At 42.8% G+C, this 26,968-nt stretch overlaps 2 protein-coding genes across 3 annotated transcripts in view; both read left to right on the forward strand.

Moving 5' to 3' along the window:
• The window catches only part of LOC137616615 (chromosome transmission fidelity protein 18 homolog), a 113,245-nt gene extending 109,978 nt beyond the window's left edge, over positions 1 to 3,267 (forward strand). Inside the window, exon 12 of the mRNA XM_068346520.1 lies at positions 2,668 to 3,267. Coding sequence (XP_068202621.1) covers positions 2,668 to 2,771 — 104 coding nt within the window. The 3' untranslated portion in view covers positions 2,772 to 3,267. The remainder of the gene's footprint in view (positions 1 to 2,667) is intronic.
• A 17,919-nt stretch (positions 3,268 to 21,186) lies between these two features.
• On the forward strand, positions 21,187 to 23,603 carry LOC137616174 (uncharacterized). Of its 2 annotated transcripts, none has more exons than XM_068345833.1 (2): positions 21,187 to 22,013; positions 22,152 to 23,603. In XM_068345833.1, the coding sequence occupies exons 1-2, from the start codon at positions 21,584 to 21,586 to the stop codon at positions 23,405 to 23,407; spliced, it is 1,686 nt and encodes a 561-aa protein (XP_068201934.1). In that variant the 5' UTR covers positions 21,187 to 21,583; the 3' UTR covers positions 23,408 to 23,603. The 2 variants fall into 2 exon arrangements, with proteins under 2 accessions (XP_068201934.1, XP_068201932.1); XM_068345831.1 differs by having other exon boundaries at positions 21,187 to 22,009; positions 22,148 to 23,603.
• Positions 23,604 to 26,968: the final 3,365 nt, after the last annotated feature.

Genomic DNA, 26,968 nt, shown 5'->3' on the forward strand with positions numbered 1-26,968 from the left:
GGTACTGCAGAAGTTCGCCTCTCACGAAGGGACAAGGTTGACGTTGGTTGCTACCCTCTGGCCCGCGAGAGAGTGGTTCACCGAGGTACTTCAATGGCTGGTAGTCTTTCCAAGAAGTCTTCCTCTAAGGGTAGATCTGTTACGTCAGCCCCACGTAAAGAATGTCCATCAAAGCCTCCCCGCTCTTCGTCTGACTTCCTTCAGACTATCGAAAGACTCTCAAGAGCTCAAGGCTTTTCGAAGGAGGCAGCCAGTGCGATTGCAAGAGCGAGGAGAGCTTCTACCATTATAGTATACCAGTCGAAGTGGGAAGTCTTTCGAGACTGGTGCAAGTCAGCATCTGTGTCCTCGTCCAGTACCTCTGTAGCCCAAATCGCAGATTTTCTTTTACATCTGAGAAAGGTTCGCTCCCTTTCAGCTCCCACGATTAAGGGCTACAGGAGCATGTTGGCTTCGGTCTTTCGACATAGAGGCTTAGATCTTTCCAACAATAAAGATCTCCAAGATCTCCTTAAGTCTTTCGAGACCTCTAAGGAACGTCGTTTGGCAACTCCTGGATGGAACTTAGACGTGGTCCTAAGGTTCCTCATGTCAGACAGGTTTGAGCCATTACATTCAGCCTCCCTGAAGGATCTCACCCTCAAGACACTTTTCCTAGTGTGCTTGGCTTCGGCTAAAAGGGTCAGTGAACTTCATGCCTTCAGTAAGAACATCGGCTTTTCTACAGAAAAAGCCGCTTGTGCACTTCAACTTGGTTTCCTGGCCAAAAATGAACTGCCTTCTCGTCCTTGGCCTAAATCTTTTGATATTCCTTGCTTATCAGAGATCGTAGGCAACGAACTGGAAAGAGTATTATGTCCTGTTAGAGCTCTTAAGTTCTATTTAGCTCGTACTAAGTCATTACGAGGTAAATCTGAGGCATTATGGTGCTCAGTTAAGAAACCATCATTGCCTATGTCAAAGAATGCTTTGTCATATTTTATCAGATTTTTTAATACGAGAAGCTCATTCTCAATTGAATGAGAAAGACCGATGTTTGCTTAAGGTTAAGACGCACGAAGTTAGAGCTATAGCAACCTCCATGGCCTTCAAGCAAAATAAATCTCTGCAAAGTATTATGGACGCGACTTTTTGGAGAAGCAAGTCAGTGTTCGCGTCATTTTACTTAAAAGATGTCCAGACTCTTTACGAGGACTGCTACACACTGGGTCCATTCGTTGCAGCGAGTGCAGTAGTGGGTGAGGGTTCTACCACTACATTACCCTAATTCCAATATCCTTTTTAATCTGTCTCTTGAAATGTTTTTTATAATATTGTTTTTTGGGTTGTATGGAAGGCTAAGAAGCCTTTCGCATCCTGGTTGATTTGGCGGGTGGTCAAAGTCATTTCTTGAGAGCGCCCAGATTAGGGGTTTGATGAGGTCCTGTTGTATGGGTTGCAGCCCTTAATACTTCAGCTCCTGGGAGTCTTTCAGCATCCTAAGAGGATCGCTGGGCTTCATGAGGAAGACAGACTAATAAGGCAGAGTAATCGTCTAAGTCAACTTCCTTACCAGGTACCTTTATATATTCGGGTTTTGTTATGATATAAGTGTCAAAAACTCTAAGCATATACGCTGTAAACTTAATTAACTCTGGTCTCTACCCATCACCATGGGTGTGAATCAGCTATTATATATTCACCGGCTAAGTTAAATATTTAAAAATGATATTTTAATTATAAAATAAATTTTTGAATATACTTACCCGGTGAATATATAAATTAAAGGCCCCCCCCTTCCTCCCCGATAGAGACCCAGCGGGATGAGAAAAATTGGGTCTGTTTACATGTATATGCGGTATCTGGCCGATAGTTGGCGCTGGTGGGCACACCCGCAACCTTCATAGCGATCGCTCGCGAGTTTTTGTGTGTGTTTTCTGTCGAGCCGCTGGAGCAGCAGCTATTATATATTCACCGGGTAAGTATATTCAAAAATTTATTTTATAATTAAAATATCATTTTAAAGTGGGTGAAACCCTGTCAAAGAGAAAATCTCAGGAAGGAGTACCCCAGGGTAGGGTGCTAAGTGTAACCCTATTTGCATTAGCCAGTAATGGGATATCCTCTGTCATTCCCCAAGATATTCTCTCAAAACTCTCTGTAGATGATCTCCATATCATTTGCTGGAACTAGAATGTTGATGGTTGAGAGAAAACTACAACTCTCAATTGACAAAATTATTCAATGGGCCGATATGAATGGATTTAAGTTTTTGACAATTTGAACTGTTGTCCCTTTCTGTCATATTCGGGGAGTTCATCCAGACCCGGATATATACATCAAAGGTAAACGTATTCCATGTGTAAGTGAAGCTAGATTTTTAGGATTGAAATTTGATTGTAGGCTTACATGGGTTCCTCACTTAAAAACATTAAAAGTTAAATATCTTCAGGCTCTGAGTCTTTTATAAGTTTTATCCCATACATCATGGGGGGTGTCAGACCGTAAAACTCTTTTAAAATTAAAAAAGGCCTTATTTTTTTTCAAAAATTAGTTATGGTTATGAAATATACCTCTTATCAACGAAGTGAATTCTTTTGTATAGCACCCTATAGAAGTGTAGAAAATACGCAATATAGTGGAATAAATGTGTGGTATTTTTTAATTTTTTATTTCTTTTTTTTTCAGGTTCAACTAATAATGAGATCGTTAAAAGTGATATTTGGTTTAGATTTAAAGAAGGTTATAGCAATGCTGTTCGACGACCTATTAAAGTGAAGGACTTAGTATGACGTATAATCTGTAGTAGTTTTTACTTTATGCGTAAGTTTTAGGAATTAAATTACATTCTAGATTTTATTTATCATATTTTTATTAAAGCCTATTTCACCATTTTTTATTCATATATATTGCTGTATTCTAACTTTGTTGCTTGATTAAATAACAGTAGTATAGTTTATGCGACAGTAGTTACTCTATAAATAAAATTCCTTAATTTAATTATATTATGGATTATTGTAGTCGACTGTTTATATTAGAATAAGGTAACATCCTTGTAACATCTTTTATAATACTAGTAGGATGTTGAATTGAAGGGCGAAATGTTTGTGGGATTGAGTTGATCACTTACATTATAGTGTACTTATGTGAGTCATTAAAACAGTTTCTGATATCGTGAAGTTTCTTTTAAATTAGCAGTATTATTTTTATATATGATAAATAGGTATAGAATTATATTCAGGAGACAGCCAGGTATGTTGTTACAGTAAATGCAAAAATAGAATTTTAGTAATAAAATTTTTTATTTATGTACTCACCTGATGTTTTCTTCAGACTATCAATTTATCAATGTTTACCCCCAAAATTGATATATAATATCCCAATCTTCTTTCCTTTCAAAAGTAACATGCCCTATTAAAGTAATGAAACAATATAGTGGTTAACGGTAAGGAGTACCAATGGTTATTTATTATTCAGTATTGAAGTCAAGTGTTCCATATTCCTTAACACACAACAAGAGGAAAGGAGAGGGGTCATGTATATGAACATCAGGTGAGCACCGAAATAAGAAATTTTATTATTGAAATCACATTTATATCTATGATCATATTGCTGACTCCCACACACACTGATGGAGGTGGGACACCAGTGACGGAAAAATGGATAAGAATAAAGTGAAATATGCAATATAATTTTAATTCTAGTTTCAATTTGTTTAAATTTAATTGAAACCATCTCAAAATATTTTTTTAGTATGGGACAATTTTTTTTAACAATATGTGAAATATCAAAAAAAGGATTCTATGAATTAATTGAACTCAAAAAACTTGAAAAAACGCATCACCAGCAGCTACTATAAGACTTAGAGCCCAACAAACTTAATAAGATAGCTAGGATTCTGTTCACCAAACACTAACATAGTATGTTATTGCACTACAGCAAACACTATTTCCAAAGAAAATTTTTTGCGGAAATTAAGAATTACAGTATAGGTTAATCCTTATACAGTATCTAGAACCTTAGTCTTCAAAGCTTTTATAAGATTTGGATCCAATTCTTGTTTAGTTTCTGTTACCAAACTTTCAACTAGATATGACATTTCATTTTTGGACAGATGACAAATTGGAATTCTAATCCCACATAGTAAATTGGCTATACAACCTGTAATGTCCATAGTTTGGCTAAAATGTACTGAATGGCTCTTAATGGACAAAGACACCTATTTTCAGATGAAATGTTCACAACCATATCTAAGGAGGGTTACTGAAAAAAAAAAAATTGCAACGCACTCTTAGTCTTAAAATAATATAGCTCAGAAGGAAAGTAAAAATTACAAAACCATCCTATGCTTCAAAAGCTCACCTTAAAATTTAGTGCTTCCCTTTTATTGTATGTTAAAGAAAAATGTTTAAGCTGTGAAATTTATGTGAAAGTTTTTTCAAAGATTTAAAAATCAAACCTTCTAAATATTGTAAAACCATCTGATTACTGGAGGCAATTTAATAATGACAGGCTTAAAGACATGTGTTTTAATACCTGAAAAGAAGAGTCTAATCACAGATGCGTGAGTACCAAATTGAGCATTTGCTTATACCCTACAGCAGCACTTACTCTATCAAAAGCAGGTAGGATGAACATGTACTCTTTCTTGGTTTTGGAAGTGGTCTAGTGATTATATTTGTCTGAAAACCCCACTACGGTCTGCCCTACCACCATTTGTTTGTGGTGTTAGTCCACAATATCAAGGGATAACAAATATCTAAAACTAATTAGCTGTACCTAACCTCTTTTAGTTAACTGGCACTTGAAGTAATTGATAAATATATTAACCATTATTTGTAGTTGAAACTTTAAAGTTAATTTTATACAGTACTGTATATGATTTAATACCAAGGCAGGAAATACTGATCTACTGTAGGTACGTATTTATATACCCTTTTTTAAAAAATCCATGAAAAGCTATGTATTTTAGTTTCCCACATATAGTAATTCCACCATTTTATATTATTTCCCAAAAACTCGATTACCAGGTTTCTCATATTTGGTATGGTTATTGTGAATATACATTTGTCATACGTATGTTCTTTTTATTTCTTTGTCTACTCGTTTGTATATTAATTTTTATGTAATGATTATGCTAAAAGATGCATAAAGTGTCAGAGACAATAACTAAATAGGTCAAGAGCATAATATTTATGCAGAAAATACATACATACATACATATACCAAAGGCACTTCCCCCAATTTTGGGGGGTAGCCGACATCAACAAGAAACGAAACAAAAAAGGGGACCTCTACTCTCTACGTTCCTCCAGCCTAACCAGGGACTCAGCCGAGTTCAGCTGGTACTGCTAGGGTGCCACAGCCCAACCTCCCACATTTCCACCACAGATGAAGCTTCATACTGCTGAGTCCCCTACTGCTGCTACCTCCGCGGTCATCTAAGGCACCGGAGGAAGCAGCAGGGCCTACCGGAACTGCGTCACAATCGCTCGCCATTCATTCCTATTTCTAGCACGCTCTCTTGCCTCTCTCACATCTATCCTCCTATCACCCAGAGCTTTCTTCACACCATCCATCCACCCAAACCTTGGCCTTCCTCTTGTACTTCTCCCATCAACTCTTGCATTCATCACCTTCTTTAGCAGACAGCCATTCTCCATTCTCTCAACATGGCCAAACCACCTCAACACATTCATATCCACTCTAGCCGCTAACTCATTTCTTACACCCGTTCTCACCCTCACCACTTCGTTCCTGACCCTATCTACTCGAGATACACCAGCCATACTCCTCAGACACTTCATCTCAAACACATTCAATTTCTGTCTCTCCATCACTTTCATTCCCCACAACTCCGATCCATACATCACAGTTGGTACAATCACTTTCTCATATAGAACTCTCTTTACATTCATGCCCAACCCTCTATTTTTTACTACTCCCTTAACTGCCCCCACACTTTGCAACCTACATTGACTCTCTGACGTACTTCTGCTTCCACTCCACCATTTGCTGCAACAACAGACCCCAAGTACTTGAACTGATCCACCTCCTCAAGTAACTCTCCATTCAACATGACATTCAACCTTGCACCACCTTCCCTTCTCGTACATCTCATAACCTTACTCTTACCCACATTAACTCTCAACTTCCTTCTCTCACATACCCTTCCAAATTCTGTCACTAGTCGGTCAAGCTTCTCTTCTGTGTCTGCTACCAGTACAGTATCATCCGCAAACAACAACTGATTTACCTCCCATTCATGATCATTCTCGTCTACCAGTTTTAATCCTCGTCCAAGCACTCGAGCATTCACCTCTCTCACCACTCCATCAACATACAAGTTAAACAACCACGGCGACATCACACATCCCTGTCTCAGCCCCACTCTCACTGGAAACCAATCGCTCACTTCACTTCCTATTCTAACACATGCTTTACTACCTTTGTAGAAACTTTTCACTGCTTGCAACAACCTTCCACCAACTCCATATAACCTCATCACATTCCACATTGCTTCCCTATCAACTCTATCATATGCTTTCTCCAGATCCATAAACGCAACATACACCTCCTTACCTTTTGCTAAATATTTCTCGCATATCTGCCTAACTGTAAAAATCTGATTCATACAACCCCTACCTCTTCTAAAACCACCCTGTACTTCCAAGATTGCATTTTCTGTTTTATCCTTAATCCTATTAATCAGTACTCTACCATACACTTTTCCAACTACACTCAACAAACTAATACCTCTTGAATTACAACAATCATGCACATCTCCCTTACCCTTATATAGTGGTACATAGACAAGAGTATATTATGATAGCCATGTCTAGGTCGTGTGGGCATTTGGTACATGTAGGGTATATTATGTGTACAGTATTTGAGGGAAGGGGTTCTCCACTGGTTAGTATCCCTGAAATATGAGGATTATAGCCTTATAATCCACAGTTGTGAGGAAAATTACTGCTAAAAATCTCTACTTATACATACTAAAGTCTGTTCAATCAATCTCTTAAAAAAACTTTGAAGCTTGTTTTCTCAAACCTTGAAACTTAACTAGAAAAATCAATTTTTTCCAATCTAACATGAAATGATAAGGAATTTTATTGACTACAGTCTTGAAAATCACTTTTTTCAATATTAAACTTAGCCGGTGATTATATAAGCTGCAACTCTGTTGCTCGACAGAAAACTCTACGTTAAAAATCCGCCAGCGATCGCAATGCAGGTAGGGGGTGTACTTCAACAGCGCCATCTGTCGTGCAGGTACTCAGTACTCAATGTAAACACAGAACTCAATTTTCTCTCTGTCGGGCTACCGGCAAGACCTACTAATTCGCTGTTACTAACTGGATTTGTTTTCACAACTATTTGGTGAAGTACACTATTCTAGTTTTGAGCTTTCGCTATGCAGGTGTTTTATCTTCATCTCAAAACTTGAACTCGTTTTGGATAGATTTAATTATGGTGACAAAGAGAGTATGGACTCTCTTTCACTTTTAAATGGCCGACCCTTCCCTTAGACGGAAGTGTGTTTAGGTTTTTAGTAATTTTGCTTAACACGTTATAGATCTATATATTTTATATCTCTCCGCCTTTATTAGGCCTCTTCGATTAACTTTCCATTTATTATAAACATATAAAAATAAATTTTTATGTTTTGTTTATATGCGACCTTTCCTGATAGTAGGCGGTCCTAACTTGGAACCGAAGTTAATCAACGTTGAGCCCGTTATATCATATTTAGCCTTTAAAGAATTTAAAACTTTTTAAATTTAATGTTTTATGAAAGAATTTCTTTAATAGTCTTCGTACTGTTTTCAAAGATGAACTAACGTTTAGTTTTTTAGACTACGCAGTTGTTGACGTTCAGGACGTTCAACATGCGCTCTATCGTTACGATAGAGAGAGAGTGTATCACGGTTTCACTTTGCAGTAAGAGTAAATCGATTCTGACGTTTTGTTCATTCTTTCTTTGCTTAAATGTTTTAAATTCTAAATTAAAGGAACTTTTTATTTGGAAAACCTTTCAGTTTTTTCCTTTAGTCAAATAACATGTTTTTTTGACGATATATAATTGGGCTCTTCTCTTAGGTGCGAAATCAAGAGAGAAAGAGAGAGAGAGATAGAGACGGAGGGAGAGAGAGGAGAGAAAACGTTCCGTTCAAGCGGTTAACGTTGTTCTCGTGTTACTCTCGTCCCTAGTCTCTGTACGGGGAGGAAGGTAAAACGTTTCTAGGGTTTTATTCTTGTCCCCAGGCTATGTGCGGTGAGAGATTGTAAACGTAGTTTATTTGAACTAGTGTTTAGTCTCTTTCCCAGCCACTGAATTTTTTATCTTTATATATGTTTTCTGTTTTTTGCTAGTATTAATGAGCTGCATTATACGACTGATTTCGCAATTACTACCTTTTAATGAAGGGTAGAATTGCGTGTTTCAGGTAGAAATCAGTAAAAGTTTCGATTTCAGTGAAATAAGTGCAAAACAGAAAATCGATAAAGTGATATGCGCAAAGTGTTACAGTGTTGCGTCCGAGGGTTCGTCTGTTCGTGCCTGTCGTTCACCTAGTCCAGGACCTCTTGCAAGCTCCCAAGCCCAGGGGAGAAGTAATGTCGAACGACTTATGGGTTCGAGAGGCCTTGATCAACGAACAGACGTTTTTTCCCTCCGTGGTTTCGGGCGTCTCTACCCAAGATCGCCCCACCCACACAAAGACGAGAGAGCCCATTTATTTCTCGTCTGCGGAAGAGGTTTCTCGTAAGAAACCATGGACCAAGGTCTCGCGGCTTATTAAGCGCAAGTCGGTCCCTTCCGCGCAAGTCCAACGGCCCAGTTGTAGCCACTGGGTCAGTTCGGACTCGCTGCAGTCTTCCGACGACTGCTCACCTCCTAAGAGAGGCAAAGCGGTACCGCATCAGGCAGTCACACCGTCTGTTGCCGCACCTGCTCTTGTAGACCCTAAGTGGTCTTTGCTGCAGACCATGCAGTCTCAGTTAACGTCATTAATGCAGGACTTTCGTGCGGAGAAGGTTGACACCAACCTCTAGCCTACAACCAACCACGGTTGTGCGTCCTGTGGACGCTGAGGCGACCTTCTGCCGCACTCCAGCTGAGAGAGTCCCGCCACCCATGCTTTCCAGTGTACCCTGCCAGCCGCATGTTGACGTTCAGCGACGCACGGAACCTTCCGTTGACGTTCGCGAGGTACAACAACAGTCTAAGTTGTTTTGTTTTGACGCGGTGCGTCAACCTCCCCATTCTAGAGTTGTTTTGACTGCTCAGTCTAGACAGTCAAAGCAGTCTCGAGTGGACACTGTACGTCCTCACGCACCTGTTGTGGTTGACAGTTCAGTTGTTGACAGTTCACAGACTGTCAAGCAGTTACATGACGTTGCCTTCTGGTCTGCTACTAATGCTCCAGTGAGAGACTCACTGAGGTAACCTAGCTTTTATCGGACAAGGTTCCTGTAGATGAGGAAGTTGCTGTTTTCCCTCCTACTGATATTCCCTTGAGGACTCTGTCAGATGGAGAGGAGCCTTAAGCTGCTTAGCCTCCTATGGACTTTAATTAAATCATGATGATTTTTTTTAAGGATCTTCGTCCGGATCTTGTAACTGCTGCTCCTCGTTCGCCTAAACGTCAGAACTTACACTAGGCCTAGCTACTTCGAAGCCGTTGTTTTTAAGCTAGTGCTCTCTCGCTCTCCTAGAGAGCGTTACGTTGGCTAGGCGACTGGTTTTTGCACCAGGAGGAGTTTTTAGGGATACAGCCTTTGATTTCCCTTCTTTTAACTGGCTTATAGAGCGAGAGTCTGATATGACACGAGAGAAGTTCTCGGCTTGGGAGTTCATGCCTCTGCCCAGATAGACTTCTCAATTCTGGTAGACTCGCCCTGGCGCCTAGCCAGGAGACGCTCCAAGTTGTTTACAGGTCAACTTCTCAGCTTTTGTCAAGCCTTTGAAATTTTGCTGTACTATTATGTCACACATAACAAGGCTTTCAGGGATGGTAAACGGTTCCGCCTCAGTCGCTAACCCCGTCTGTTGCCACACCTGCTCCCGTAGACCCTAAATGGGCTTTGCTGCAAGCCATGCAGTCCAAGCTTGCGTCCTTGATAGAGGACTTAAATGCGGAGAAGAACCTTCTGGCCAACAACCTTCCAACTGGTCGGTTGTGCGCCCTGTTGACGCTGAGGTAACCTACTCGCGTCTGCCAGTTGAGGTGGTTCCTCCTTCTGGCCAACAACCTTCCAACCGGTCGGTTGTGCGCCCTGTTGACGCTGAGGTAACCTACTCGCGTCTGCCAGTTGAGGTGGTTCCTCCACCGATGCGACCCAGTGTGGGTTGCCAGTCGCACGTTGACGTTAGGCGACGCTCGGAGGTGGTTGTTGACGTTCAGGACGTTCAACAACCAGCAGAGGTGACTTGTTGTGACGCAGTGCGTCAACCTCAGCAACCCGGTAGGGTGTTGACTGCACAACCCAGACGGTCTAGACAGTTTCGGGTTGACGCTGTACTTCCTCGCGCACCCATGGTTGTTGACAGTTCACAGACTGTGCAGCAGTTCCATGATATTGCGTCCGGCTCCGTCACGCATCCACCAGTGCGACCGGATTCAGCGAGTCAGACGTTGCCCACTCCGTTGCCGTTTCCTCATCAGTTTCGGATGAGGAACCCTCTGATGAGGACGTTGCTGAACAAGACGATCAGCCCCCAGCCCTGCTATCCATCCAGAAGATGCTGAAGAAGGAAAGCTGCTCAGTCAGGCTGTGGATGAGTCTGGTAGGGACACTGTCATCCGTGGATCAATTTGTGTCACTAGGAAGACTACACCTCCGTCCTCTTCTATACCATCTAGCTTTTCACTGGAAAAGGACAAGACGCTAGAAGGGGTCTCGATCCCGGTTTCCGGAAAGATAAAGTCTTGTCTGACTTGGTGAAAGGACTATATCAACCTTAGAGAGGGTCTTCCCCTGACTGTTCAGACTCCCAACCACGTTCTCTTCTCGGACGCATCGGACGTAGGCTGGGGTGCGACATTAGACGGTCGGGAATGCTCGGGATTATGGAACTCGAGTCAAAGGACAATGCATTTCAACTGCAAGGAGCTACTGGCAGTACGTCTGACCTGGAAAAGCTTCAGGTCTCTCCTTCAAGGCAAAGTGGTGGAGGTGAACTCGGACAACACCACGGCTTTGGCGTACATCTCCAAGCAAGGAGGGACCTACTCTCTGACGTTGTACGAGATCGCAAGGGACCTCCTCACCTGGTCAAAAGGTCTAGACATATCACTAGTAACGAGGTTCATCCAAGGCAACTTGAATGTCATGGCAGATTGTCTCAGTAGGAAGGGACAAATAATTCCAACAGAATGGACCCTCCACAAGGATGTATGCAAGAGACTTTGGGCCACCTGGGGCCAGCCAACCATAGATCTCTTCGCAACCTCGATGACCAAGAGGCTCCCAATATTTTGCTCACCAATCCCGGACCCAGCAGCAGTTCATATAGATGCCTTTCTACTAGATTGGTCACATCTAGATCTATATGCATTCCCTCCGTTCAAGATTGTCAACAAGGTACTGCAGAAGTTCGCCTCTCACGAAGGGACAAGGTTGACGCTAGTTGCTTCCCTCTGGCCCGCGAGAGAATGGTTCACCGAGGTACTTCGATGGCTAGTAGACGTTCCCAGAACACTTCCCCTAAGGGTGGACCTTCTACGTCAGCCACGCGTAAAGAAGGTACACCAAGGCCTCCACGCTCTTCGTCTGACTGCCTTCAGACTATCGAAAGACTCTCGAGAGCTAGAGGCTTTTCGAAGGAGGCAGCCAGAGCGATTGCTAGAGCAAGGAGAACATCCACCCTTAGAGTCTACCAATCGAAGTGGGAAATCTTCCGAAACTGGTGCAAGTCAGTATCCGTATCCTCGACCAGTACCTCTGTAACTCAAATAGCTGACTTCCTCTTATATCTGAGGAAAGAACGATCTCTTTCAGCTCCCACTATCAAGGGTTACAGAAGCATGTTGGCGTCAGTCTTCCGTCACAGAGGCTTAGATCTTTCCAACAATAAAGATCTACAGGACCTCCTTAAGTCTTTTGAGACCACGAAGGAGCGTCGTTTGGTTACACCTGGTTGGAATTTAGACGTGGTACTAAGATTCCTTATGTCAGACAGGTTCGAACCGCTACAATCAGTCTCCCTGAAAGATCTCACCTTAAAGACTCTTTTCCTGGTATGCTTAGCCACAGCTAAAAGAGTCAGTGAGATTCATGCCTTCAGCAAGAACATCGGATTCTCATTCGAAACGGCTACATGTTCTACAACTTGGTTTTCTAGCCAAAAACGAGCTGCCTTCTCGGCCTTGGCCAATATCGTTCGATATTCCAAACTTATCGTATGGTTGGAAATGAACTAGAAAGAGTCTTATGTCCTGTAAGAGCTCTTAAGTTCTATTTAAAACGAACTAAACCTTTACGAGGCCCGTCTGAAGCTTTATGGTGTTCAGTTAAGAAACCATCTTTGCCTATGTCAAAGAATGCTTTATCCTATTTTATCAGACTGTTAATACGAGAAGCTCATTCCCATCTGAATGAGGAAGACCAAGCTTTGCTGAAGGTAAGGACACACGAAGTTAGAGCTGTCGCAACTTCCGTGGCCTTTAAACAAAATAGATCTCTGCAAAGTATAATCGACGCAACCTATTGGAAAAGCAAGTCAGTGTTCGCGTCTTTTTATCTTAAGAATGTCCAGTCTCTTTACGAGAACTGCTACACTCTGGGATCATTCGTAGCAACAAGTGCAGTAGTGGGTGAGGGCTCAACCACTACAATTCCCTAATTCCATAACCTTTTTAATCTTTCTCTTGAAATGTTTTATTATTGTTTTTGGGTTGTCCGGAAGGCTAAGAAGCCTTTCGCATCCTACTTGATTTGGCGTGTGGTCAAAGTCATTTCTTGAGAAGCGCCTAGATTAGAGGTTTTGATGAGGTCCTGTTGTATGGGTTGCAACCCTTGATACTTCAGATCCTAGGGGTCGCTCAGCATCCTAAGAGGATCGCGAGGCTCCGTAAGGAAGACGTACTTAAAAAGGCAGAGTAATTGTTCAAGTCGACTTCCTTACCAGGTACTTATTTATTTTATGTTTGTTATTTTGAATAACTGCTAAAATGAAATAAAAAATCCTTAGCTCATAATAATGTAAACAATTATTGCTGGTCTCTACCCACCCCCCTGGGTGTGAATCAGCTTATATAATCACCGGCTAAGTTTAATATTGAAAAATGTTATTTTTATAATAAAATAAATTTTTGAATATACTTACCCGGTGATTATATATTAAAGGACCCTCCCTTCCTCCCCAATAGAGACCCAGTGGACTGAGGAGAAAATTGAGTTCTGTGTTTGCATTGAGTACTGAGTACCTGCACGACAGATGGCGCTGTTGAAGTACACCCCCTACCTGCATTGCGATCGCTGGCGGATTTTTAACGTAGAGTTTTCTGTCGAGCAACAGAGTTGCAGCTTATATAATCACCGGGTAAGTATATTCAAAAATTTATTTTGTTATAAAAATAACATTTTTAATTTAAAGTGTCTTCTATACATTGATAAAATCTTTTATGGCTACAGCCTTTACCCATCTCCATATGGGGTTGCTGTTTTGTAAAAGCCTCCTTCATTCTCTTCTATCCTAAGCATCCTGTTCTCCTAATCCTTTTTCCCTCATGTCATTTACAATTTATTTTTCCGTCTGAACTTTGGCCTCACCCTGGTCCTTCCCCCATCCACCTCCATGACCTCCATGTCTGATCCTTCAGCATACACGATCTTCTCTCTGCATGGCATGGCCAAAGTACTGTAGCTTTATTTGCTGAATTATTTTCAACACTTCCGGTACCTTGACTGTCCCTCTAATATACTCGTGACTTCACACATCTATCGTAACATCCTCATTTCTGGCACTTCCAACTTCTTTATTTGAGTCTTCTTTATTGGCAAAGTTTCAGCTCCTTACACCAAAGCTGGTCTAACTACACTTTTATAAAACTGTCCTTTTACCTTTGCACTAACTCCTATAACATATTCCCAATGAACTCCAGTTCATCAAAGCACACTTTATCAAAAGAATTCTAACAATTTTAACCCAGGCAGTTTCTTTATTATAATTTGAATCATGAACACCTCTGAAAACGTCGATAAAATGTAAATAAACAGCATTGGTAACCTCAATTTAGCAGATAATTGTTATGTAAGTATCTATAGATGACAGTACAGCAAATATTTTAGCCTTAGATTTAATTCAAGTAAGGCTATTCCTTCATTTTCAATATTAATCTTACCCGATGATCATGTAGCTGTCAACTCCGTTGCCCGACAGAAATCTACGGACGGGATACGCCAGCGATCGCTATACAAGAGGGGGGTGTACTCACCAGCGCCATCTGTGGTCAGGTACTCCAGTACTTCTTGTCAACACCACCTCAATTTTTCCTCTGTCGTGCCGCCGGCAAGACCTACATGGATACGCTGTTGATTTTGGAGTCTTTGTTCACGGTTTTGGTGAAGTATTTGCTCTAAAATTTAGCCTTCGCTGTACAGGAAGCTTTTCCCTTAGCTTAGATAGCTTTTGGAATTAAATTGATTTATTGGTTAACGATCTTTGCTTTACTTTGGAATTCTCCCTTGACTGTTCTCTAAATTCAAGATGTCCGACCACTCTCAAGCTCCTAAAATTAGGCGATGTAGTGTTAGGACTTGTAATAGGCGTCTTCCGAAGGCCTCTGTTGATCCTCACACCGTTTGTTCCGACTGTAGGGGAAAATCCTGTCAGTTGGAAGATCGATGTGGGGAATGTGCTGGGCTTTCGGAATTCGAATTTAATGAATTCCTCAAGTATACAACTAGGTTAGAGAGGGAGAGAGTTAGGAGGAGTTCTTCTCGCTCTTTGGTTTATTCCTCCCCCCATGACCCTCAACCTTTTCCTTCCCCTGTGGTGGTGACCCCCGAACCTGCTACGAGTGCTCAGCCTGATATGACGGATATGTTGCGTGCCATTCAGGCTCTTGGTGATAAGGTGGAGTCTTTAGTTAGTGACCACAATCTTCTCTTGGCAGATGTCAAGGAACTTAAAGTGAAGAGTGCAGTGGGAAGTGTTAGTGCCAGTGCTGTGCCTAGTGTCAGTGTCAGTGTTGCGTATGAGGATACTTCTGTGCGTGCCAGTCGTCCTCCCAGTCCGGGACCTCTTGCAAGCTCCCAAGCCCAGGGGAGAAGCAACGTCGAAGGGCAAAAGGGTTCGGCAGGCCTTGATCGGCGCACAGTTGTATCCTCAGTGGTTGCGGGCGTATCTGATAGAGATCGTCACTTCCACTCCCAGACGATTGAGCCCTTAAATTTCTCGTCTGCGGAAGAGGTTTCCAGGAGGAAACGGTGGACCCAGGTCTCACGACCTCTCAAACGTAAGGTCCCGTCCGAGCTAGTCCAACGGCCCAGGTGTAGCCACTGGGCCAGTTCGGACTCGCCGCAGTCATCTGATGACTGCACACCTCCTAAGAGAGGTAAAGCGGTGCCTCAACAGGCCTCTGCTCCAACTTCTGCGGACCCCAAGTGGTCTATGCTGCAGACTATGCAGTCTCAGCTTGCGGCTTTGATGCAGGAGTATCAGGCAGAGAAGGTTAGCACACCTCCTCCTGCGAGCGCTCCTCCACCTCTGCGCAGTCCTCCCTGCCAGACGTATGTTCTTGAGGCTCCTCCTGCTTCCATGCGTGAGCTGCCGCATTGGGAGTTGCCAGGTTCCAGCACTATGCAGCAACCTCCTCTACCCTTGAGGCAGGAGCCTCTTGCTATGCGGCAACCTCCTCAACCCTTGAGGCAGGAGCCTCATGCTATGCGGCAACCTCCTCTACCCATGAGGCAGGAGCCTCATGCTATGCGGCAACCTCCTCTACCCATGAGGCAGCAGCCTCATGCTATGCGGCAACCTCCTCAACCCTTGAGGCAGGAGCCTCACTCTGCGCAGCAACCTCCTCAACCCTTGAGGCAGGCGCAACCCTTGAGGCAGGAGCCTCATGCTATGAGGCAGCCTCCTCAACGCATGCAGCACGAGCCTCTTACCATTCAGCAGCCGCATTCTTCGCAGCATGAGCCTCTTCCCATACAGCATGAGCCGCATACCATGCAGCATGAGCCTCATGCCTTACAGCATTCGCTTCTGACCACGCTTGCTCCTCAGACCACCGCAGAACCTCCCTCTCCCCAGCCTCCTGACTTTGTCATTGCCAGCCCTCAGTCTCTTCAACAGAGGCATGATGATGGATCCGCAAGTGCGCATGCACCCGTTCTGCAGGATTCAGCCATTCAGCCTGCCGCTCTACCGTTACCTCTCGCTACTCAACTCTCAGGCGATGAGGTTTCTGAGGATGAAGCTGCTCACCTGGATGATCCTACTTCTGATGTGGAGGGACACAAGTCTTCGCCGCCTTCCTTAGACTTTCGCAAGGTCCTGGCTCTGTTCAGAGAGTTATACCCTGAACACTTCGTATCTGCTACCCCTCGTTCTCCTCCATCCGAGTTTTCTCTAGGCATGCAGCCTATTACGTCTGCCTACACCAAGCTTGTCCTCGCCAGATCATCAAGGAGAGCTTTGAGGGTTTTAGGGGATTGGTTGCAGTCCAAGCAGCAACTGGGAAGGACCTCTTTTGTGTTTCCTCCTCCTAAGCTGGCTTCTAAGTCGGGCGTCTGGTATGCCACGGGAGAGGAACCTGGCTTGGGGGTTCCTGCCTCTGCCCAGGCCGACTTCTCAAGTTTGGTTGACTCTCCCCGCAGGTCGGCTATGAGACGCTCGAAGGTCTGCTGGACTTTTTCTGATCTGGACCACTTGATGAAGGGAGTCTTTCGCGCCTTCGAAATTTTTAACTTCCTCGATTGGTGCCTGGGGGCCTTAAGCAGGAAGACTGCCCCTTCTGACAAAGACTCGGCCATGCTGATCATGTCCAGTATTGACAAAGCAATTCGCGATGGTTCTGGCGAACTTGCGTCTATTTTTGTCTCAGAAGTCCTCAAGAAAAGGGAACATCTATGCTCCTACTTATCGACTGGTATCACCCCTTGCCAGAGGTCACAGTTGCTGTTTGCTCCTCTCTCCAAGTTCCTGTTTCCGGAGGAGTTAATCAAGGAGATGGCTGCGGCTCTTATCCAGAAAGATACGCATGACCTCATGGCCTCTTCAGCACGTAAGGCTAATACCTTACCTTCCGTACCGAGATCTTACCGCACCCCTGTGGCTGATACACCTGCTACCAGATTCATTCCGCCCTTTCGTGGCAGAGCCCCCAGTAGAGGAAGTACCCGTGCAGACAGTCACCGGGGCAAGTCCAAGAAAGGTGCCAAGTCCACGAAAAGCAAGCTTTGACTTCCTTCCTCTCCAGACAGCTGTAGGAGCCAGACTCAAGACCTTCTGGCAAGCCTGGGAGAGCAGAGGTGCAGACGCTCAGTCTGTCAAGTGGCTAAGGGAGGGTTACAGAATTCCGTTCTGCCGCAATCCCCCTCTGACCACATCTCCCATCAACCTCTCTCCCAACTACAAGGAAAAGGACAAGAGGCTAGCGTTACATCAAGAGGTGTCGCTCCTGCTACAGAAGGAGGCAGTGGTGATAGTCCGGGACCATCAATCCTTGGGCTTTTACAACTGTCTCTTCCTGGTGGCCAAGAAGACAGGAGGTTGGAGACCGGTGCTGGACGTCAGTGCGCTCAATGCTTATGTCACCAAGCAGACGTTCACAATGGAGACGACGAAGTCGGTCCTAGCAGCGGTCAGGCAGGAGGACTGGATGGTCTCGTTAGATCTGAAAGACGCCTACTTTCACGTTCCCATCCATCCAGACTCCCAACCTTTTCTGAGATTCGTCTTTGGAGAGGTTGTGTACCAGTTCCAAGCCCTGTGCTTTGGCCTGAGCACGGCACCTCTTGTGTTTACGCGACTGATGAGGAATATTGCGAAATTCCTTCACTTGGCAGACATCAGAGCCTCCCTTTATTTAGACGACTGGCTTTTAAGAGCTCCCACAAGTCGTCGCTGTCTGGAGAGTCTCAGATGGACTTTGGATTTGACCAAGGAACTGGGCCTCTTGGTCAATTTAGAGAAGTCCCAGCTCGTTCCTTCCCAAACCATCGTTTACCTGGGGATGGAGATTCAGAGTCGAGCTTTTCGGCCTTTTCCGTCGGCCCCAAGAATCAACCAAGCCCTGGAGTGCATCCTGAGCATGCTGAGGAGGAACCGATGCTCGGTGAGGCAGTGGATGAGTCTAACAGGGACTCTTTCATCGCTAGCCCTGTTCATCGAGTTAGGGAGACTCCACCTCCGCCCCCTTCAGTACCATCTGGCAGCTCACTGGAACAAGGATATGACGCTCGAGACGGTCTCTATTCCTGTTTCCAAAGAGATGAGGGCTACTCTAACGTGGTGGAAGAACAGCATTCTTCTCAAGGAGGGTCTCTCGTTAGCTGTTCAGACCCCCGACCATCATCTCTACTCGGACGCATCAGACTCGGGCTGGGGCGCGACATTGGACGGACAGGAATGCTCGGGGACATGGAACCAGGAACAGGAAATGCTTCATATCAATTGCAAGGAGTTGTTGGCAGTTCATCTGGCCTTAATGAACTTCAAGTCCCTCCAGCTAAACAAGGTGGTGGAGGTGAACTCCGACAACACCACAGCCTTGGCGTACATCTCCAAGCAGGGAGGGACTCATTCGAGGAAGCTGTTCGAGATCGCAAGGGACCTCCTCATTTGGTCAAAAAGTCGAAAGCTCACGCTGGTAACGAGGTTCATTCAGGGCGATATGAATGTTGCGGCAGATCGCCTCAGCCGGAAGGGTCAAGTCATCCCCACAGAGTGGACCCTTCACAAGAACGTGTGCAACAGACTTTGGGCCCTGTGGGGTCAGCCAACTATAGATCTGTTCGCTACCTCGATGACCAAGAGGCTCCCATTGTACTGTTCCCCGATTCCAGACCCGGCAGCAGTTCACGTGGATGCTTTTCTGCTGGACTGGTCCCACCTCAACCTGTATGCATTCCCGCCGTTCAAGATCATCAACAGGGTTCTTCAGAAGTTCGTCTCTCACAAAGGGACACGGCTGACGTTGGTTGCTCCCCTTTGGCCTGCAAGAGAATGGTTCACAGAGGTACTGCAATGGCTGGTCGACGTTCCCAGGACTCTCCCTCTAAGAGTGGACCTTCTGCGTCAACCTCACGTAAAGAAGGTACACCCAAGCCTCCACGCTCTTCGTCTGACTGCCTTCAGACTATCGAAAGACTCTCAAGAGCTAGAGGCTTTTCGAAGGAGGCAGCCAGAGCGATTGCCAGAGCAAGGAGGATATCCACTCGCAGAGTCTATCAATCTAAGTGGGAACTCTTCCGAAGCTGGTGCAGAGCCAATGCAGTTTCCTCTACCAGTTCCACTGTAACCCAAGTTGCTGACTTCCTGTTGCATCTTAGGAATGTTAGATCGCTATCAGCTCCTACGATCAAGGGGTACAGAAGTATGTTGGCAGCGGTTTTCCGCCACAGAGGCTTGGATCTTTCCACCAACAAAGATCTTCAGGACATCCTTAGGTCTTTTGAGACCTCTAAAGAACGTCGGTTGTCCACTCCAGGCTGGAATCTAGACGTAGTCCTAAGGTTCCTTATGTCATCAAGATTTGAACCTCTCCAGTCAGCCTCTTTCAAGGACCTCACTCTAAAAACTCTTTTCCTCGTTTGCCTTGCAACAGCCAAAAGAGTAAGTGAGATTCACGCCTTCAGCAGGAACATAGGTTTCACATCTGAAACGGCTACATGTTCCTTACAGCTCTTTTTTTTGGCTAAAAACGAGCTTCCTTCACGTCCTTGGCCTAAATCGTTCGAAATACCTAGCCTTTCCAACATGGTGGGTAACGAACGGGAGAGAGTACTTTGCCCTGTCAGAGCTCTTAAGTACTATCTTAAAAGGTCAAAACCCTTGCGAGGACAATCGGAGGCCTTATGGTGTGCTATTAAGAAACCTTCACTGCCTATGTCTAAGAATGCAGTTTCTTACTACATAAGGCTTCTGATTAGAGAAGCTCATTCTCATAGGAAGGAAGAAGACCTTGCTTTGCTGAAGGTAAGGACACATGAAGTGAGAGCTGTAGCTACTTCAGTGGCCTTCAAACAGAACCGTTCTCTGCAGAGTGTTATGGATGCAACCTATTGGAGGAGCAAGTCAGTGTTTGCATCATTCTATCTCAAAGATGTCCAGTCTCTTTACGAGAACTGCTACACCCTGGGACCATTCGTAGCAGCGAGTGCAGTAGTAGGTGAGGGCTCAGCCACTACATTCCCATAATCCCATAACCTTTTTAACCTTTCTCTTGAATGCTTTTATTGTTGTTTTGGGTTGTACGGTAGGCTAAGAAGCCTTCCGCATCCTAGTTGATTTGGCGGGTGGTCAATTCTTTCTTGAGAAGCGCCTAGGTTAGAGGTTGTGATGAGGTCCTTTAGTATGGGTTGCAGCCCTTTATACTTCAGCACCTAAGAGTCGTTCAGCCTCCTAAGAGGACCGCTGCGCTCAGTAAGGAAGACGTACTTATTAAAGGCAGAGTAATGGTTCAAGTCGACTTCCTTACCAGGTACTTATCGTTTTATTTGTTATTTTGAATAACTAATGAAAATGAAATACGGGATACTTAGCTTCTTGACTAACATGTATACTGGTTTTCACCCACCTCCCTGGGTGTGAATCAGCTACATGATCATCGGGTAAGATTAATATTGAAAAATGTTATTTTCATTAGTAAAATAAATTTTTGAATATACTTACCCGATGATCATGATTTAATTGACCCACCCTTCCTCCCCATAGAGAACCAGTGGACCGAGGAAAAAATTGAGGTGGTGTTGACAAGAAGTACTGGAGTACCTGACCACAGATGGCGCTGGTGAGTACACCCCCCTCTTGTATAGCGATCGCTGGCGTATCCCTTCCGTAGATTTCTGTCGGGCAACGGAGTTGACAGCTACATGATCATCGGGTAAGTATATTCAAAAATTTATTTTACTAATGAAAATAACATTTTTCCTGCATTTACTGGTGAGAACTACTCATGAACAACAAAAATGTTAATAAAGTGCAAATAAACAGCACTGGAATACCCAAGTGTCCAATCCTCTATTACACCATGTAACAATTTTTTACAAAAGTTTTGTTTATATTAATTTTTATACTGTTTATTAATATATTTTTTCCGGCCATTCCAAAAATGTAATTATTTTTTCTGTATCATCGACCGTTACAAAAATACGAGGTCTGTTAGAAAAGTAACCGGCCTTATTTCTTGGGAAAATCTGATTTGAATCAAGCGCGCTTGCATGAGCCGACCTTGAACCTTCATGCGCATGCGTGATTTTTTCCCGCCTGTCGGTACAGTCAGTTATTGGCAAGCAGCATTGGCGTGAGGTAGTGTGTCGTGCTCTCGGCAGTTTTTTATTGCAAGGAAAATGACGGAACAACTGGAGCAGCGCTAATGAGTCAAATTTTGTTTCAGGTCTATTTCTGATATCTTTACTTAGTAAGATGGCTACTAGAGGATGTAAAAATTCTCCAGATACATTTAGCTATGTGTGTGGATATTATATTGGAAAAAAACAAGTATTACATAAAATTGTGAAAGGTGCCAAATTGTGGATAGCGTACAGACTCTATTTCGGAATGCCCATGGGTGATCAGGACAAGCCATGGGCCCCTCATGTGATATGTGGAAGCTGCCGTTCTACTCTAGAAGGATGGCTAAGAGGTACAGGAAGAGCAATGCCTTTTGCCATTCCTAGAGTATGGAGAGAACCGAAGAACCATCACGATGACTGTTTTTTTTGCACGGTTGATGTGACAAAGTACAGAAAAGTGAAAGGAAGACAAGCTCTTCATTATCCAGACATACCATCATCTAGAGCACCTGTCCCACATGATGACTGCTTACCAGTACCACAGCCACCAGAAAATGTAAGTATTGTTATCATATTCTCCAAAAAGTTTTCATTTAATTAATTTGAGTATTTACTCTGCATTAATTTTCCTAAGTACTAATTTTATTCAAGTCTTTGTTGAAGTTGCTATATGTTCTTATTTCTTTCTTTCCAGGTAGATGATGGAATGGATATTTCATCTGAAGGGTCAGCAAGTAGCAACAACCAAGAAATGGAAGAAGTTTTCGTACCAAGAATGACTTTGGAGCCTCATTTTCCAAATCAGAGTGAACTAGATGATTTAATTAGGGACTTAGGTCTTACTAAGTCAGGAGCTGAACTTCTTTCATCAAGGTTGAAGGAATGGAATCTACTAGGACAAGACTGCAGGATAACTGGGTACCGGAAACGACATGAAGAATTTGAAATTTACTATGACATTAGTGATGATCTGTGTTATTGTAAGGATGTAACTGGTTTGTTTACTGCTCTTGGACTCAAGCATGATCCTACACATTGGCGGCTGTTTATTGATAGCTCAACACGAAGTCTCAAAGCAGTATTACTCCCCAATGGAAACAAATATCCATCTTTGCCTCTTGCACACTCAGTACAAAAGAAAAAAAACTATGAAAATGTCAGACAGCTTCTTAATAAAATAAATTATGATGAATTCAAATGGAATGTTTGTGGGGATTTCAAGATGCTCGCATTTTTGCTTGGTTTGCAAGGGGGATACACAAAGTATTCATGTTTCCTTTGCTTATGGGACAGCAGAGCTGATGATGATCATTTTAAGAAAGTTCATTGGCCCCCACGAATGGAACTGCAGCCGGGAATGTTAAATGTTCACAGAGAGCCCCTAGTAGATTCCAACAAAGTTTTATTGCCCCCACTTCACATTAAACTAGGATTGATTAAACAGTTTGTGAAAGCCTTGGATTTTGGAGGAGAAGCTTTTCAGGAAATTCGCCTTATGTTTCCAAAACTATCTGAGGCTAAGATAAAGGGTGGTATATTCGTTGGACCCCAGGTAAACACAATGTTGAAGTCGGAGAAACTGGAAAGAGCGATGACAAAAATTGAAAAAGAAGCCTGGTGTGCATTTCGTGATGTAGTCCATGGATTCCTAGGAAATAACAAAGATCCTAATTACAAACAACTGGTAGCAAAACTTATTGAGAACTTCAGGAAGCTTGGTTGTCGTATGTCCTTGAAAATTCATTTTTTGCATTCTCACCTTGATTTCTTCCCAGAAAATTTGGGTGATGTCAGTGAAGAGCAGGGTGAAAGATTTCACCAGGACATAGCAACTATGGAAAGAAGATATCATGGACGATGGAATACTGCTATGATGGGAGATTACATATGGTCTCTAATGAGAGAAGATGAAAATATGCACTCTAGAAAATCTCGATCGTCCAAGCACTTCTGATCATAAAAGAGGAGTTATCAAAGTATTTACAATGCAGAGCTGTATAATGTCTTTTGTTCTAATATTGTACTGCCTATATAATTTTCAATATATGAAAAAAATAATAAATGTTCTTTAATTATCCTTAAAAGAGGGAAAGAGAAATTGCATACATAACAAGAAAATATTGAATTTAGAATAAGTTAAAAACTATCGATGTTACAGCACAACTAATGTGATTTTTAAGTTCAGTAGCACAAAATACATATATAAACATAAAAAAATACATATAAACAAAACATGTGTTACATGGTGTTATCTATTACACAGGACCCAAGATACTTGAATGTGTTAACCCACGTGATGTTATCCAACCCCATTTTAACAGCACCCTGTTTTCCTGCATAAATGCTTTCATCTCAGGGGGAGAAATAAACAAACAGGTACCTATATTGCAGAGTAGAAGAAAAGATTACGCGAGAAATGAATGCTAAAACTACTCGATCTTCAAGAACTTGTCTCCACATCTCTAGTTTCATTTCCACCCCCTTCTCTAGTCAGGTCTAGCAAACATCGTGCTCTAGGGGACTTCCTCTCTTCTGACACTTGCTGTAATGGCATCCTTCATAAGAACAAAGATGTAAGGTCTGAGAGTAGAACATTGAGGTAAACCAATTCTCACACTAAACTTCCCTGTTGTTCCCACAGTGCTCTTTATTTGGATGGTAACCACTGAATACATATCCTGGACTACTTTTACATACTTTCTGAGACACCATTTTCTCTCTCATACATCTCCACACTTTCTGCTTAAGTACACCTTCTCCAAAGGAATAAAAACCAGATTTAGTCCCCAATTTGCATTTACTGTACCCTTTTCTGGTATAAATCCAAATTGTTCTCCACTTACTGCTGTTTCATTATTTATTCTTCCCTCTTTAATTCGTTCATAGATCCTCATAGTACGAGATGTCAATTTTTATCCCTCTATAGATAGTCTGAGCAGTCTTGTATACCTCTTTCCTTTATTTATAGGGACCATGATACTATTTCTCCAGCAGTCTAGCATTTTTTCTTGATGGTAGATCTTTTTGAAAAGGTCCCAGAGTTTATGAACACCCTCTCTTCTCAAACATTTCCACACCTCAACTAGTATGCCTTCAGGTCCATCAGCCTTTCCATTTTCCATTGTATAAAGTGAACATTTTACATTGATAAAATAATACATATAGAAAATTAGAATGATATAAAGATTTCCTTAATTTTTTTTTTAATTATCTATGCAAAACTTTTTAAATGAAAGAAATTGGCCCAAGGGTTCCAACATGGAAAAATCACCCAGTGAGGAATGGGAACAATGTCATAAATAAACTATGATGATACCTCTAGAATTACAACACCCATACACATCTCCTTTAACTTTGTATAGCAGAACAATACACACATATATTCAGTCCACTGGCACCATTGACATCATGAAAACATTAAACAATCTTGCCAGTCATTCAAGTACAGTCACACCCCCTTCTTTTAATATCTCAGCCCTCGCTCCATCCATACCAGGTGCTTTGCCTGCTCTCGTTTCATCTAGTGGTCTCTTCACTTCCTCTCTTGTAATATATCTTTCATTCTCATCTCCCATCACTGCCATGTAATAGATCTCTCATTCTCATCTCCCATCACTGCCACCTCAACACCTGCAGCAGCAATTATATTTGCTTCCCTATTATCCCCACCTTGTCCTTGTCTTATTTCCTCTCAACAACCTTCCATTTTCATCTTTCACTCTTTTCATTTCTCGATCCACCCTTCCGTACTTTCTTCACTTCTCCCCAAAACTTCTTATTCACTTCATACGAGCAACCCAGTCCCTGACCCAGTCTTCCAGTCAGCCACCCTCACACTAAACTTCCCTGTTGTTCCCACAGTGCTCTTTATTTGGATGGTAACCACTGAATACATATCCTGGACTACTTTTACATACTTTCTGAGACACCATTTTCTCTCTCATACATCTCCACACTTTCTGCTTAAGTACACCTTCTCCAAAGGAATAAAAACCAGATTTAGTCCCCAATTTGCATTTACTGTACCCTTTTCTGGTATAAATCCAAATTGTTCTCCACTTACTGCTGTTTCATTATTTATTCTTCCCTCTTTAATTCGTTCATAGATCCTCATAGTACGAGATGTCAATTTTTATCCCTCTATAGATAGTCTGAGCAGTCTTGTATACCTCTTTCCTTTATTTATAGGGACCATGATACTATTTCTCCAGCAGTCTAGCATTTTTTCTTGATGGTAGATCTTTTTGAAAAGGTCCCAGAGTTTATGAACACCCTCTCTTCTCAAACATTTCCACACCTCAACTAGTATGCCTTCAGGTCCATCAGCCTTTCCATTTTCCATTGTATAAAGTGAACATTTTACATTGATAAAATAATACATATAGAAAATTAGAATGATATAAAGATTTCCTTAATTTTTTTTTTTAATTATCTATGCAAAACTTTTTAAATGAAAGAAATTGGCCCAAGGGTTCCAACATGGAAAAATCACCCAGTGAGGAATGGGAACAATGTCATAAATAAACTATGATGATACCTCTAGAATTACAACACCCATACACATCTCCTTTAACTTTGTATAGCAGAACAATACACACATATATTCAGTCCACTGGCACCATTGACATCATGAAAACATTAAACAATCTTGCCAGTCATTCAAGTACAGTCACACCCCCTTCTTTTAATATCTCAGCCCTCGCTCCATCCATACCAGGTGCTTTGCCTGCTCTCGTTTCATCTAGTGGTCTCTTCACTTCCTCTCTTGTAATATATCTTTCATTCTCATCTCCCATCACTGCCATGTAATAGATCTCTCATTCTCATCTCCCATCACTGCCACCTCAACACCTGCAGCAGCAATTATATTTGCTTCCCTATTATCCCCACCTTGTCCTTGTCTTATTTCCTCTCAACAACCTTCCATTTTCATCTTTCACTCTTTTCATTTCTCGATCCACCCTTCCGTACTTTCTTCACTTCTCCCCAAAACTTCTTATTCACTTCATACGAGCAACCCAGTCCCTGACCCAGTCTTCCAGTCAGCCACCCTTTTTGCCACAGCTACCTTACATTTTACTTCTACATTTTTCTCTATATCTTTCATACGTCTCTACACTATTAATCTGCAACCATTCTCCAAAATCCCCCTTTTTGTCTTCCATCTTCATCTTCACAACATTCCACCTCTCGCTACCCTTCCTCATGCTGCCTCCAGGAATCCTCTTTCCACATACATCACTTGTAAGCCCAAGAAGATTTTCTTGACCACTCAAGAGAATTTCACATCAGAGAGAAGGGTTACCTATCATAGGGTGAAGGAACAGCGCATTTCTCCTTCTGATGGAACTGAGCATACAGTGCAAGCTTAGGTCACTCTTTTAGTAGATGATTGTGAAATGCCTGGTTTGATACTGGTGTAGACTTCAAAAGCCCTAGATACTCTAAACCTCTAGGGTATACAGTTTTAAGAAGTTTGGAGGATTTGAAAATCCCCAAAAACAAAATCATACCC

This window comes from Palaemon carinicauda, chromosome 22, assembly GCF_036898095.1.
Source record: "Palaemon carinicauda isolate YSFRI2023 chromosome 22, ASM3689809v2, whole genome shotgun sequence".
Classification (NCBI taxonomy): Eukaryota; Metazoa; Arthropoda; class Malacostraca; order Decapoda; family Palaemonidae; genus Palaemon; species Palaemon carinicauda.

Excerpts from the sequence above, each read along its gene's own strand:
- LOC137616174 (XM_068345833.1), top strand. The coding sequence starts at position 21,584 with ATGGCTACTAGAGGATGTAAAAATTCTCCAGATACATTTAGCTATGTG. Across the intron at positions 22,014-22,151 it reads ACAGCCACCAGAAAATGTAA|ATGATGGAATGGATATTTCA; the intron begins GTATTGTTATCA and ends CTTTCCAGGTAG.